The 15,965-nt window shown below is 38.7% G+C and overlaps 1 protein-coding gene across 10 annotated transcripts in view; it reads left to right on the top strand.

Annotated features, from left to right (window-relative positions):
- KCNQ (KCNQ potassium channel) overlaps positions 1–15,965 on the top strand; it is a 462,308-nt gene that overhangs the window by 218,489 nt on the left and 227,854 nt on the right. For 6 of the 10 annotated variants that reach the window (XM_065237553.1, XM_065237547.1, XM_065237550.1 and 3 more), the window contains one exon: positions 14,458–14,684. In XM_065237553.1, the coding sequence (XP_065093625.1) occupies positions 14,458–14,684 (227 nt within the window). The remainder of the gene's footprint in view (positions 1–14,457; positions 14,685–15,965) is intronic. The other 4 variants (XM_065237551.1, XM_065237548.1, XM_065237552.1 and 1 more) reach the window with 1 other exon arrangement.

Below are 15,965 nucleotides of genomic sequence, written 5' to 3'. Positions count from 1 at the left end.
TTTTTATGTCAACCAATTTTTGCGCGCTCCAGTCTTTAATAAAACTAAATTCCAAAAAAATCAGGGTTGCCAATTTTTTTTTATCAATAGCTGATTTGCCAATCAGCTATTGATAAAAAATACAGTTCGAACCAAATTTCTCATGAAAGTTTTCACCACTAAAGAAAATTCAAAAGAAAAGCTGTGGAAATTATCGTCTGTATCATGGATTTTTATGAAAAAAAAGGGTTTTTGTTTGTTTGTTTGGAAATTTATAAGCTATTTCCGCTATTTATTATTCAGTGACCATTTCAAGATGATATCATAAACCGTTTTTGAGATTTTCTTGAAAAACTGATGACCAGTCTAGCGCTCCTCTTTAAAATAAATCAAATTGTTTTTCTCCTCGCACACCGTCCATACGCGTAGCAGCTTAAATATCTACCTTCCCATCGATATGTCGGTGATGTTAGATGTCACTCTTCCGGAATTCAGGAAACCTGCTCAATGAGATTTGTATTCGGATGAAGAATCTGAGGTTCTCAATATTTCATTAGTCGATACCCACAATAATAGACATTATGCAAAGATAAAAATCTACGCTATTCCTTCAAAAGGGTTGTTTGACTCTGGTAGCTGGCTTACCCTGATCATGGAAAGTATATTTTCTAAACTAAACAACCAGAAATTTAAACCACCCACTGTGGTTCGTTCCGCGAATTGGTTAGAACTGGAGGTTCTGGATCAATTATCCATCCCTTTCAACTTCGCTGTTCATATCAAGTTCATTTCAACTCTAGTGGTTAGAACTTTGTCTGAAGACTGTATTCCAAGCATGGACTTTTGGCGAAGATTCAGAATCTGGCCAACCATTCAGGAATGTGCTACACCGGATGGTGGGGCTCCTCTGAAGATCAAGCCTGATCCCATCATATTTACGGAATCTGAGCTTCTTTGGTTGTACGATTGACCTGTCCGAAATTTCCTCCAAATTCCTTTGGAGAACAGTTCTAGGCAGTACACTGCTTTAAGCATTCAGGGCAAGGTAATGTTTCAATTCACCTTAGTGAATAGCCCGGCTACTTTGTCAGGACTCATGGACCGCGTCCTCGAACATGGTGAGTTAGAGCCGAACGGGATTCGTATACCTTGACGATTCGTCATCGTATCGGAGACGCTCGAGCATCACATGCATCTCCGTCATGAAGTAGCTAAGCGCCTTAAAGAGGCCAACCTTTCAATCAATATTTGAAAGTCTAAGTTCGGAGTGAATGAATTGCCTGCTATCAACGAAAGGTCTCCGGGCTAACCCGGAAAAGGTCCGAGTAATAAAGGGCTACGAAAGACCAACAACGGTCACGAAACTACGCAGGTTTCTAGGGATGGCAAATAATTTTCGCCGATTCATAGACGATTTCAGCGGAGAACCTCTCCATTAAACGACCTTTTGAAAACAAAGTCAAAGGTATTGGGATGGAATGAGGCAGATGAAGAAGCCTTCAACTTAATTAAAGAAAAGCTTATCTCAGCCGCAATACTCTCCTGCCTAGATTTTACCCACGAATTCACGATTCAAACCGATGTCAGTGACGTGGCAGTTGCAGGGATCCTTACGCAGAGTTATGCAGCTTTTCCCCGAAGAACGCGTTACCCACTGAGTTCTACCCACCGCACCGCTTTGTCTCGGTGGGTCTTCAACCAAGCGCTCTGATTTTCTGCGAGTGTCTAGTTCTCCTTTTGCACTACTCACATGCATAAAATCAGACCGACTGGTTGAAACCCCTCCGAGAAAAAGCGGTGGGTGCAACTCAGTGGATAACGCGTTCTTGGGGGGAGAGCTGTAGGCTTCTATTCGCACAAGCTTACCACTCCGGAAGGAAATTATCATGCTTGCGAAAAAGAAGCAGTAGCTGCTCTTCTTTTCATCGAAGCCTATATCGAGGGCTCGCATTTCACGGTAATCACGGACTCTAACGCCTAGATGGTGTCTCTCTTTAAAACAATTTGATATGACCATCCGTCATCGTCGCGGCAAAGAGTACATAGTAACGAACGCGCTCTCTCGTGCTGTTGCTGCTGTTGCCGCTAACCGAGATGCTGCTGTTGTTGTGAGCGTGTGCTGTTCAAATTCGTATCGAATCCCAGTGATACGCATCATGATCGTTTTGATTGGAAGATAATTCCACCTCCGAGTGATCGAACTGAGACGATCAAAGGATGTCACGATAAACTATGGAATTGAATTGAGTTGAAAATATTTTTTTTTTATTTTTTAACAAAAAGAAATGATTTAATTTCAGTGTGCATTTTTTTTTCAGAAAAGGTGACACCCCTAGTTTCCTAAAACTTTGTCTCAGACGTCATTTCGATTAACGTTTTCGTGCTACGATTTATGGAAAACATCGGATACGCCTTTTTGAAAAGCTTGGCGTCAGTCAAAATGGCCGAATTCCAACACAAACTTGGATCATTGTCCTCTCACTATCACGAGAAGAAAAAACCTATCATAAACAATGTGTAATTTTCCAACGTTCAAGTAGTCGTGAGATTAATGCTCATATGGCTTTGACAACATCATTTCTTGTTGATTTAGATTAATTTAGGCATGACACAGTATGTAATCGGTAGAGTGGATGCATCTTAAGGATTTTCATGGCAGAAGCAACAAAAATATGAATAAACGCATATGCTCATTGCAATGCCCACAACATTGTCACGTTCTGTCATGACAATGAAATTAATCAGATTTTGTAGAATATCTCTATGATTGTTTTCTCATTCGAAAATGGTGACAGTAGTCTTCTTCTTTTGGCTTTATTACGTCCCTACTAGAACTTTACGCTGGCCCTAAACTTAGTGTTCTATTCCATAATTGTTGATTGAGAGATTTCTAAGCCTGTATCATTTTTGCATTACTATAATTGTGTGGCAAGTACAATCATACTCTATGCCCAGGGAAGTCGAAAATTTGTTCCACTCAAGACCGGACCGGCAAACGAATTCAGCCCTCTCCAGCATAGTCTTGCTTTATAGCTGCACCTTTGCCGACTGAGCTAAGGGAGGCCCCACAGTAGTACCTATTTGTTTATTTGATTATTTCAGTTTATTTCCAAGTCTATGGGCATCGAATATCATTGTGCTTGCCACACAATATACAAACTAAAAACTCTGAATTAATAACTATGGAAGATCTTCAAAGCACACTAAGTTAAGAGTAGGCAAAATCTCGACTAACATCGTCAAAACCAGGACGAAGATGAATTCTTAAAATTGATTCATGACTGCTCCTTCTGACAAATGGAACCACTATGCCCAAACGGAAAGCTATGACAATGCTTGCAGCTCTGTTAGTCACTTATGCTCTCATAAAGCTATGTATTTCTATCAACAGCTTGACCACACGCCTTTGCCGACCATGCATGCTTTCCAAACGTATGAAAAACGCTGTTTGGAATTGCAAATTTTCCCCTCCTCTAGCCGGATTAAGTTGAACTCCAGAGTGTCTCACCAATATGTATTATTATGTATCATACGGCTGAGTGATGAGCTGACAATTCAGAACAGAGATCAAAAACTTGCATATCTGGCATCAGATTTGGCAGCAAGCCACTCCAGACATGCGGTTTCTGTTTATTCAATCTGGGTTGTGGTTGAAGATTTCCAGTGTCTATAACTCTTATCGAATAAGTGATGCCAACATCGGGTCAACTCTTTCGATCGGATTGTTCTATAAATTGATTTAATTCAAACCGTTCTAATGCAGTTGCCAATTATGAGTGACACATTTGTGGTTGCCACCGACAAAGCTGGTCTAAGGTTTTGCCTCACAGGCATGAACATCCTTCTCTTGTGATCTAAAGCAAGTGCTCACTGCATTGGCAGTATCAGTAGCAAGTAGCAGGGTGCAACTGCAAGCAATCACATTTGCATAAAGTATGCAATTGAATTAACCAAGTTGCAGCAGCAGCAAAAAAAATCAACACTGAGAAATCGTGCACTTTTCGTACTGCAGATAGATGACAGAGCTCCTTCCCACCCATACAAACTCAGTGGTGTCGGGAGAATTTATCATATTTCAACACTCCCCTATAAATAAAGCACGTCCTCTGCAGTACGACCCTGAACGGGACCTCCGTCTGCTTCCTGGTAAGAGATATGCTGCTTATGCAAATAGCTTTTTCATCTTCCACTTGCAATCTCCTGGTGGTACCAGCAAGCGACAGAAGAAAAAAAAAGCCGCGGGAATGATACCCATCCAAGTTCTGAAGAAACAACACCAGTAAAATGAGAAAGGAAAACTATCCAACATAGTTGATCCCACTTTATGGCACTTCGTTAGCCAGTTTCGCGTGTGAAGAAAAGTTTCGTTGAGGGCAAAACTTTCCGTACGTCGAGAGAAGGTGAAACTCGAGGCACGTTTTAGCATCTCAGTTTTCTTTGGGACATACATAAGTGGTGCAAAAAGAAACCAACTGGGACGCTAAGAGTGCGACATTTATAAGGGTCATTAACAGGATAACTCGTGGAGACCCGAGAGACCGGCACGTACCTTGGATTGGTTGATCATTTTGTTTCTGCTGTGGCTAGCATATGGTTTCAAGCTAACTCTTCTTAGGGGCCATACATTAATTATGTCATGCAACATTGAGGAAAACATAGCCCCGCTTTCGTCATGGTTTTCCTATACCTTGCATGGGTTGTCACATAATCATACATCGTCCCCCCTCTCCCTTTGGAGCGTAACATAATATGTGCATCACCCCTTACGGGCAGAAGAAAAGAAACAAGCATATCATTTATGGGAGTTAATTAGGTGGAACGCTGGAGACGCTTGGTGGTGCGTAAAAGTGTAATAAGCTCAAGTGAGCCAATCATGCAGCTGCTGCTGCTTCTGTGGTAACGGTTCTATTGAGCTTGTTAAGGCGTTTAGGTGGCGGCTTTGATAGCTCGTGTGGTGTGAGATTCTTGGTGGATCACCTATTGGGAAACTTCGTGTAATGGGAGGGGGATGCTGCTTATCATCCATTATGCTAAAAATAATGGAGAAAATAATAGATCAGCATATAAAATCAACGTACTTGATTACAATTCCTTTGAGTAAATATCAGTTTGCATATCAAGCTGGTAAGTCAACAGTAACAGCTCTTCACACGCTTGTTACAAAACTAGAAAAAATCTTTTGAATCAAAAGAAATGTCACTAGCAGCATTCATTGATATTGAAGGAGCATTTGATATGCATCTTATAACTCCATGAAAAACAATATGTTGAAGCGTGGATTCGACAAAAGCATCGTTAAGTGGATTAATGAGATGCTTTCTAAAAGAGAAATCTCAGCAAATCTTGGAAGCTCATCCATAACAGTTAGAGCTGTAAAAGGGTGTCCTCAAGGAGGTGTGCTTTCACCTCTTTTATGGTCTTTAATTGTTGACGAACTTCTCAAAAACTTAGAAGCAAAGGGCTTCGAGATAATTGGCTTTGCTGATGACATAGTCATAATAGTACGAGGAAAATTTGATAATATCATTTCAAATAGAATGCAAACTGCTTTAAATTATGTTTCGTCGTGGTGCGCTAAAGAAGGGTTGAATATAAACCCTTCTAAGACCACTATTGTACCGTTCACACGGAAAAGGAAATTTTCTATAAATAGCTTAAAATTGAAAGAAACCTCTCTAGAACTTTCACGAACAGTCAAGTATCTGGGAGTCATTCTTGACAGTAAACTTAACTGGAATTCACATATAGAGCAGGTTATTAATAAGGCAATAAATGCTCTTTGGATAAGTAAAAAAACATTTGGTAGGAAATGGGGCCTAAAACCAAAAATGATCCACTGGATTTATTTGACGATTGTAAGACCCAGAACATCCTACGCATCATTAGTTTGGTGGCCGAAAACTAATGAAAAATCGGCTCAGAAGAAGCTGGGGAGACTGCAAAGACTAGCTACTCTCTCAATAACTGGTGCAATGAACAGCACACCGAGTATTTCACTAGATGCTCTACTTTATCTGATTCCGTTGCATCAATTTACCCAATTAGAAGCTGAAAGGAGCGCTATAAGGATTCAACGAACAAAGTACTTCCTTGAAGGTGATCTTACAGGACATCTTAGCATTTTAAAAAGGTTTGATATTGATTCTCTTGTATTAAAAAATGAAGACTGGATGGAGAAAAAAAATAATTTTGATCGTTTATACAATGCAGCAGAATTTGATCGTAATGTTTGGGAAAGTGGGGGACCAAACATCCGTCCAGGTTCAACTGTTTTTTATACAGACGGTTCAAGATTGAACAACCATGTGGGAGCAGGGGTAGCTGGTCCAGGGATTGATATCTCAATATCCATGGGTTACTGGCCAACCGTGTTCCAAGCAGAAATTCAAGCAATTCTTGAATGCTCTGCAATATGCTTGCGCAGGAATTATAAACATTCGAATATCTGCATTATGTCTGATAGTCAAGCAGCATTAAATGCTTTAAAATCAGCAACATGCAATTCCAAACTCGTATGGGAATGTGCAATGTCACTTCAGAAATTGGCCTGTCAAAACCAAATAAACTTATATTGGGTTCCTGGCCACTGTGGAATTGAAGGGAATGAAAAAGCCGATACGTTAGCCACGCTAGGATCATCTCAGCACTTCATAGGACCAGAACCATTCTATGGAGTTTCTACTTGTTCTCTTAAAATGGAGATCAAGAAATGGAAAAAAAATTAAGTGGAGACCAATTGGAACAACACTTCCATTGCTAGGCAGTCGAAACGGTTCATAATTCCGAACATTTCAATGACTAGCAAAATTCTTGAATTATCAAAGAAAGATCTCAGTGTCTATACTGGTTTGATAACAGGACATTGTCCATGTAAATATCATTTGAAGCTAATAGAAAAACTTCAAGAGGATATGTGTCGATTCTGTGGTAAAGAAAAGGAAGACTCTGAACACCTGCTATGCTCTTGTGCAGCAATCTTCAATAAAAGGCGCATATTTCTGGATAAGGGGCTGGCAGAACCCTTTGATATTTGGAATGCAGGTCCCAGTAAAGTAGTACATTTCATTCGAAATGTAATACCTGGCTGTCTATGTCGGTCGGTTCACAAAATAGTGATACGACATAACTGATAAAGCAATATAAAAACGGGGAATATCACAATAGATCAAAGTAATGGTCGCAGTGATGAATACACCCAACACGGAAAAAAATGGGAGGGGGAGGGGTGTTAGTATAGCCAACTCTCTATATCGCAATGTTCTACACAGCAAAAAAATAATTTTGATATCACGTCAAAGTGAATGCACTACAATCATGTCGAAAATATGGTGTAATATTACTTGCTAAAAAGGTCAAAATTATCATTAATACAATGCATGAACTGACATTACGCTGCTTTTACTGCATTTGTTTATTTATGTGGTCATAAAAATTACATGAAATTTTCGACATGATTGTAGTGCATCCACTTTGATGTGATATCAAAATTATTTTTTTGCTGTGTATATCTGGATATGTGGCCACTTTTTTGTTTATATCGGAAGCGAACCAGCCCCTGCTTAAAGCCTCCATTAAAAAGAAAATCTAACCCAACCCTTTTTTTTCCTTATTTTAGTGGTTATCTCTAGAGAGGATTTACACACTTAGAAATAACTAATTTTACACGTGATGGAATCCGTCCTTGACATAAAAGATGAGACGTAAACAAACATGTCATGTAATATTAAGTGCTGCGAGCCTGAGAAGTTCGTTGCTCGACGAAGAGTATGTTTGATTGAGCTATATTTCGCGTCTCTTATGACTCAAATTTATGTCAAAATTGACGCTCGTATATGTCACTCTCAGAACACCTAAATTTACATGATTGTTTCTAAGTGTGCAGTATAAGAGAAGAGCGCCAAACGAACTGTCAAAGCCAGAGCTAATCGAGCAGTGCCTATATTGGTTGCATTGGCAGTGGTGCTTTGCCAAGGCAGATTGTTTTGAATCCGCTCGTCTCTTATGCTAGACCTTCTCTAGCTACATATCTCGGTCTCTTCAAATTGCCTTCTAAGCTTTTCTTGTTCTATATCTCGATGGTCCTTCCAATCTCAAAATGCAATTTGTGATGGATTTATTTAAGACAATTCAAAAAATATCATCCAGAACTGCTAGATGAGCTGCGTAATCATGATTTGCTGATATCCTGATTTCAATTTTTCTTTTTAATATACTACACGGTAACTGAGTCTGAATAATATTAGAGTACCGTCACTCAAATTCGCAAAAACCGTACACAGCAAAAAATAAATTTTAATATAACATCCAAGAGTATGCACTTCAATCATGTCGAAAATCTTATGTAATTTTTATGGCCTCAAAAATAAACAAATGCAGTTAAAGCAACGTAATGTCAGTTCATGCACTGTATTAATGATAATTTTGTTCTTTTTGGCAATATATATGGTAATATTACACCATTTGTTTGACCCGGTTGAAGTGCATCCGCTTTGATGTGATATCAAAATTATTTTTTTGATGTGTAGGTCACACATAAGTTGAATAAATCTTACTCATATTTGAGTGACATTTAATCTTATATGAGTGACCTTGATATTTGGGTAAAAATTTGCTCTTTTATGAGTGACCTACTTTTTTTGCGAATTTGAGTGTACGGTACTCAAATATGAGTCAGATTAATATGCTGTGTAGTAAAAATCTGAATTTATCCACCAATATGAGAGATGAAAAAAAATGAATTGTTGTCAGTTCTACCTTTATTGACCGCACAGAGAAATTGCTATTATAACTTTAAAACAAACAAAAATTGCGTTTCCGGAACCCATTCGAACAAAGAGACATTTCCCAACAATTTGAAACAATTTTTTTTTTTTTGTTCCGAGGATCTGAAACATACATTTATTTTCGCGATATTTTCCAAGCAAAAAGACTGATAGACAAGCGAACCATATAAAAAAACGCTCAAATTGGCCAATATTTTGTATGAAAAAGTGCCCCCGATGAAATATTTCATCAGAAGTCGCAAAAAGACGGGGAAACTTCCCTCTTTCGAATGGTGAAGGTTTTGGGAGTGCTTTTTTTAATGTTATTCTAACCACTGTAATGAGTATTATAATTCAGCTGCCTTTCGTTGCTAGTTTAGGTGCACGGTAGCAGTGAATTTTGACAAAAATATTACCAAACCAATGAGTTCATAGTTTAGAAGTTTTTATCAAGATTTAGTATTCAGCAGCAGGACAAATCAGCAAAAGTCATTGTTAGGATCAACAAAAGATTCAATAATTGTCTTATCAAAAGCAGGTGTCTACAGAATTTCTTGTTCAGATTGTGATGATCTCTACATTGTTCATACGAAATGGAAACAAAGTTTCAGGAACACATCGCAGAGGTAAAAAAGGCTAACAAAGAGATGGATAAAGGATTTCATTGTGAATTTAAATCCAAGATTGCAGAACTTATCTTAACAGAAGAACATAATTTGACAAAGGATAATATTAATATCCTGCGGAGTGTATCTTCGCCTTGGAAACTAGACAAAGCTTAAACTTTAGAATAAAAGGAAATGGATACTGTCCGCATACCGTGCGGATCTATTTGTTTTTTGCTGAAAAAAGTGTTACTGCTACCTAAAGCTACAACAAGTTTAAACAGCACTTTTCAGTGCTCAATATACCTGAAAAATTTCTACCTTGTTCGACTCTTATTCCTCTTCGATCCTTGTTTGGACCCTACCCGAGGTAATCCTGCTTGGATATCGATTTGGAAAGTTCTTCTTCAGTAACAGTAATCTGCTTGCAAGTCGATTTGGATAATAGTTTTACTGCCGCCATAATGCCTAAGCGCAAAAGAAAAGGGCAATCTCTTGATCACCCTTCTGATGAAATCAATTTGAGCAATCAATTTGATTTGCTCACGGATGATGAGAATGATCCATCATTCAGGAAAAATCTAGGAATCTTTCCCGGCTTAATGCCAAGAAGGAAAAGATTCCCCTATTGTGTTCCGATTTCCATGCTCTTCGCACGGAACTTTTGAACTTCGTGAAATTCAAGTTTTCACTGCAAATTGGCCGTCGGGCTGAATGCCGTGTATTGGCTGAAACCTTGAACGGATTCAAACGTCTTCTAAAGTATCTTACTGAGAAGAGGCACCATTTTTTTTACTTACGACACCAAAACTGAACATGTGTTCAAGGTTGTCATGAAAGGACTGCCCAGCGGTGAATCCCTGTATCAGATCAAAGATGAACTGGCAAAATTACCTGGAGTTGTGCCAGTTCAAGTAATCAAAATGAAACTGAAATCCCGTCCTGGAGATTCGCGCAACGGGATTTCTAATGATTTTGATTTAGTTCACTTCAAGTCTAGTGAACTAATCAACCTTAAGGCCTTAGAAAAAGCTAGTCTTATGCTCCATATCCGAATGAAGTGGGAACACTTCAGGAAGACTGGAGGAAATTTCCAAAACCTCACCCAGTGCCGTAAGTACCAGGGATGGGCCACGGAACTAAAAATTGCTACATGCCAGCTTAATTGTGGTGATTCTTCTCACGTAAAGGACGACTGCCCTGTGAAAGAAGATCCTAAGAAATTTAAATGTTCAAATTGTGGTGAAAACCACAAATCCAATTTTTTGGAATGCGAGTCTTACGCAAATCGATTCCACAATCTCGTTCTAACGGACAGGTAGGAAACGCTCCACGTTCCCAACCAGCTTCAAATTCCTCTGTTGTTAACAACGGTCAGCGAGGAACAAATTCTACATTCGTACCCGTATGTACAAATATCACCCCTACTTCAAATTCTTCATCCATACCTATATACCTATACCGTTGCTGCTAACAATGTTTAGCAAGTAAATGTAACGGGTAGAAATCAAAATACTAGCCAACATGATTCTAACGGAAATTTTGACTTAGGAAGCATTACCATTAATCAATACGAAACTAACGATTTTAAATTGGCTCACTACTTGACTAGCCTATTGGTCCCAAGCAAATCGATTAACGTACCCCATTCCAGTACTACACTATGTTTGTTTTCATTCGCTATAAAAGTTTGACAGATAAAATAAGGGGTTCGTGGATTTTCCTATGTTTCGAGGGGTGCATCGATTAGCTTGGGACCGAAGATAGTACCAGAGCTGAGCTCGTTTCTTCGGGACCTTCTGGTCTTAGAGTTACCTCTATGTCATTACTACTCTTAAAATTGAATTCTTACAGAAATCATTAATTGACATGAATACTGATATGCTAAAATCTAACTTAACTTAATAATTAACGCAGTGGAAACCAACTTACCTATCTACGGATCGTACTCCATGAACAATTAACAACACTGTGGACTAGCCCTCCACTGAGCTGTCAAACGACTCGCATTAAAGTTAATAAGAAGAATAATGTTCTCGGATCGCGTAACAAGACGTCCGATAGGCTGGAAGCTCCATTAATGCAGATTGTCAAATGTTGTTTTTGACCGCTCAGGACTATAGATTTGATAAGAGGCACAGGTCGGCTCCGGTTCAGTATACTTTTCGCATCATTAGGCATTGTCCTGCGTTACGAAGGCAGCTCCAGATGGTTCAAACCGGTAGGGTGGTAGACTCTCTAAAGCTGGTTAAGTTTCTTGGCTGTGGAACGTTCCGGCTGAAGCACTTTCTTATACAGAATCAGACCCATGTTAACAATTTTGTTTAAATTCTTATTTACGTTTCGCTTGAAGGTGCCGGAGGCCTTGATCTATATGTTTGATTTTATTGAGTTCTTATCACTGATTTAATATAGTTGTTTCATAGCCAACTAGGTTTATTGCGGCTGCTTATTAAGCAACCAGTGCGCAAAACAGTCAGGTTCAATGAGTCATTTTCATACACAGCAAAACATCAATTTTAATATTACATCCAAGAGGATGCAGTTCAATCATGTCGAAAATCCCATGTTATTTTTATGGCCACAAAAATAAACAAATGCAGTAAAAGCAGCGTAATGTCAGTTCATGCACTGTATTAATGATTATTTTGTCCTTTTTGGCAAGTAATATTACACCATATTTTTGACTCGATTGAAGTTCATGCACTTTGATGTGATATCAAAATAATTTTTTTTGCTGTGTATGAATATAAACAGCCATCCGCCTCATGTTGCACTGTCTCGTGAGAGTCTGATTTATTGGGAAGTAACCGAGTCGCTGACAGCCGAGCACTCAGTCAGTATCTCAGTCAGCACGTTTATTCTTCCAATCCGTATTTTGAATGACTGAGCGTACATTCTCTATGGAAAAAATCCTCAATTACATGCTGCTCAGTTCGAAAAAGTAGTGTAAATTTCTGTTCAATATGATGCACATAAATGGAGCGTCACATATCATATACGTTTACATTATATGTCATGTAAAGTTCTGAGACATTTCATGCAATGTAGCAAATATTGTATACAAAAGCCCATCTTTTTAAACAACATTGTTTGCAAGTTGCTCGGTTGCGTGAAATGAAATACAAGTCTACGTGAATGAATGTTTACATCACAATTAAAATTCAGAAATTTTATCTGTGTGTGATGCACATAAATGGAGCGGCATCACATCATCAATATTATTGTCAATAGATCCACTTCATGCCAATATATTGATACGTGTGGTTTCGAACACAACCTAAGCAGTAAATAATGTTAGGCTCTGATTGTATACGAGCAGCAAGCTTGCAACACGCACAGCAAAAAATAAATTTTAATATTGCATCCAAGAGGATGCACTTCAATCATGTCGAAAATCTCATGTAATTTTTATGGCCACAAAAATAATCAAATGCAGTAAAAGCAGCGTAATGTCAGTTCATGCACTGTTTTAATGATAATTTTGTCATTTTTGGCAAGTAATATTGCACCATATTTTTGACATTCATGTACATCCACTTTGATGTGATATCAAAATTATTTTTGACGTTCATGTACATCCACTTTGATGTGATATCAAAATTATTTTTTTGCTGTGCGGAGACGATCCGTTTTCTGAAAGACACCACCTAAGTAAAAGAAACATCACCGAAATGACAGGGTACAACATCGAAATAGCGATATCAAATGTTTTAGAAGAATGTTCCTAGGGTCAGTTTTTGGCAACTGATCCTTGAACAACAATAATGCCTCATAAGTGAGTTGGCAGTAAATGACTAAAATTGTGAATATCCCACCTCATAGAGGAAGCCTATCTAAAAAACGTGACGTATTAGGGCATAAGAACATTCTAGGCTGTAATCTCAAATCAATCAAATATGGTTGGACTTCACAGTTCTCGAAAAAAAAATGTATTTGTCGCACAGTATTATCAATACAACTGACCTCGAATGAATATGGAAGAGTAACTGTATTCAAACAATGCATACATTTCATCATCTCCAGAACTCAATAAACATAATTGAAAAACAAAATAAATATTTAACAATTGCAGGCATCATCGCGTGCGATGAACGATTTCCATTTCATTTCCTCCTTTCAATTTGTTTGTTTTTCCAACGCACTAACCATCGATTTCCTTTCGGGTTGAGCTTGCATAATTGTTTTACGTTCATTTTTCGTTTTTCTGTCTCTTTATTTTTTACTTTCATGTCACTGTTGGCAATCATCCATCAAATCAACACCGCCATCTTTCTCTATCAATCCAATACGCTGCCGCTATGTTGCTGCTACTGTGCTGCCGCTGATAATACTGATATTACTTTCTACTGCTGCTTGCAAAAACCGTTATCATCGTGCGTCTCCATGTATTTCTCGCACTGACCGATGCTGTTTTGTCATTACCTATGGCTGCCATCCAATGTACATATTGTATGCAAATGATCGCACAAACCGCTGTTCACCTCTATGTGTCCCTGCGTTCATCAAACATGGCAAAAACCGCACCACCACGTCCCACACGCAACGCGAAATCCGAACAAAAACCGTTTCTCGGTTTGCACAACAAATTCCACCGTGCACTCCAATACACACATACACCGACGGGGGCAAAACTGATGATCATCACAAAATCATCAAAACATCACCCAATGGACACATGTCACGGTTCAACCCCCGCTAAATCACATCGATAACAAACCAAACTATTGTAAATATTGAATTTTCCCTATCCTTTCCTCTATCGTGTGCCTCCGTGACGCACACAAACACGAACGGTGGCTTGAACAATGTACACACAACTGCGACTTTTTCTCCACGTGCATCAATATCATCATGTGGTTGGAATGTGTTCAAATTGTTTTCTGATGTGGGTTCAAACTTGCTTTCAATGTTATTTTTCTCTGCGCATCCAAATGGCTATTGCTCTTTGTTCTGTTCTTTGCTATCCATGTACCTACCAACGTATTTTTTTTATATAATTCTGGTATTTGCTTCAAAATGTACCAAACTACAACATACTGACACATACACACCCACACAAAAACCAATATCCTTCAATTTCCAAAAACCATAATATCAATATTGTGAAGAAATGGACTGAGTCAAATTTCGCTTATCAGGCGGGCGTCTTCGAGCTTCAAGCACAATGCCTCGTTCGTGGCCCGGCTGCCGACGATCCGGCGACATAAGAGCCAATCGCTGCACTCGCCCGGCAATGCGAAACCACCGAGCGGCAGCGGAGGAGCCAGCAGTGGTAGCAATCGAGCCGGCCGCTGCCCACGGGTGACGGACATCAACGCTTCCTCGGAGAACCTGGGTGAGTACCGATGGTGGGTGGGATGGTTTCGGTTTTACTGCTTTTCGTTTTTTTTTTATATATATATAGGTATATCTAATCATAATCTGGTGGTAGTGTTTTACTATTCAATCGCTCGTATTTGCCTACCTACTACTAACAAGCAATTTTATTCAAGTTCGGAAGGCTTTGACTAATACGTTTTGCTGAGTAAAAACTGACCCTATACTCTTTGCTTCCGTACTGTTGTTGGGCTTGTTTTATTTCACGTGTTGTAACTAGGATGGTTTTACCGGTCACATCGGCGGGAGAAGTGTAAGCTTTTACTCTGGAGTTGAACACAAATCGATATGGCAATAAACTGGTCATTTTTTCTCCGTGAAATTCGTTTTAATTGGTCATGTTATTTGTTTTCAGTTTTGCTTATTGAAAAACATTATTAAATTTACTTCTACATAATATATTTGTTCAACGACTCAAATTTACTTTTATCATTTATCATGAATCTTGAAATGACAGCTAAAGAGTGGCTGTTGCCATTGGTGTAAAGAAATCGATTTTTTGTCGAAAGCACCCACAATCAAAATTCAATATCCTAATGAGGCAATTATTAATAATTGCTACTGGAAATTACTACTTGAACGTAATTGGCATATAATTAATTTTACCTGGCGAAGGCTACCAAAATCAGAGGAAGCGTTGGGAAAACAGAAAACTGTCATATAAACTCACGGAAAAACGTGGTTTTGACCTCAGCAGCAGTGCTGATATTTGTCATTGTCATTGATAGACTTTCGCGCGATATTGACAAAATTGTTTTTCACATAGGGTAAACGCTCCTATAGTTGCGGTACGTTAGAAGCGTTAGGGTCCTATAGTTGTGTATTGAGTCTCCATGCACAACTATAGGAACCTAACGCTTCTAACGTACCGCAACTATAGGAGCGTTTCCCCTAGTCACTTATAGACTTGATCCTAAAAAAAACCCTTCGTCAAAATCGCATTCATTTTTTCGTCAATGACAAAGATTCACCTTGTAGAAAAAAAGTGTATTTTCGTGCATTCTTTGTCACATTATTGTTATCCATGCAGTTCAGGACGTAGATGCTTGTTCACTTTAACGGCTCCAAGTAATTGTGTTGCTCAAGACATTTAATTTCGTTACAAATTTAGTTAATAAAAAAAATCTACACATGTTCGTCACTGACAGCATTGACAATTGATAAGGTTTGCCTTGACGATGACTGTTAGCTCAAATGAGTGACCACAGCAGAATTGTCAACATCACCGTGTATTGTCGAG

The sequence above is a fragment of the Ochlerotatus camptorhynchus genome, unplaced genomic scaffold (genome assembly GCF_037179485.1).
Source record: "Ochlerotatus camptorhynchus isolate MF236.1 unplaced genomic scaffold, CSIRO-AGI_Acam_v1.1 ptg000631l, whole genome shotgun sequence".
NCBI lineage: Eukaryota > Metazoa > Arthropoda > Insecta > Diptera > Culicidae > Ochlerotatus > Ochlerotatus camptorhynchus.
This window is presented reverse-complemented; position numbering and strand designations above follow the sequence as displayed.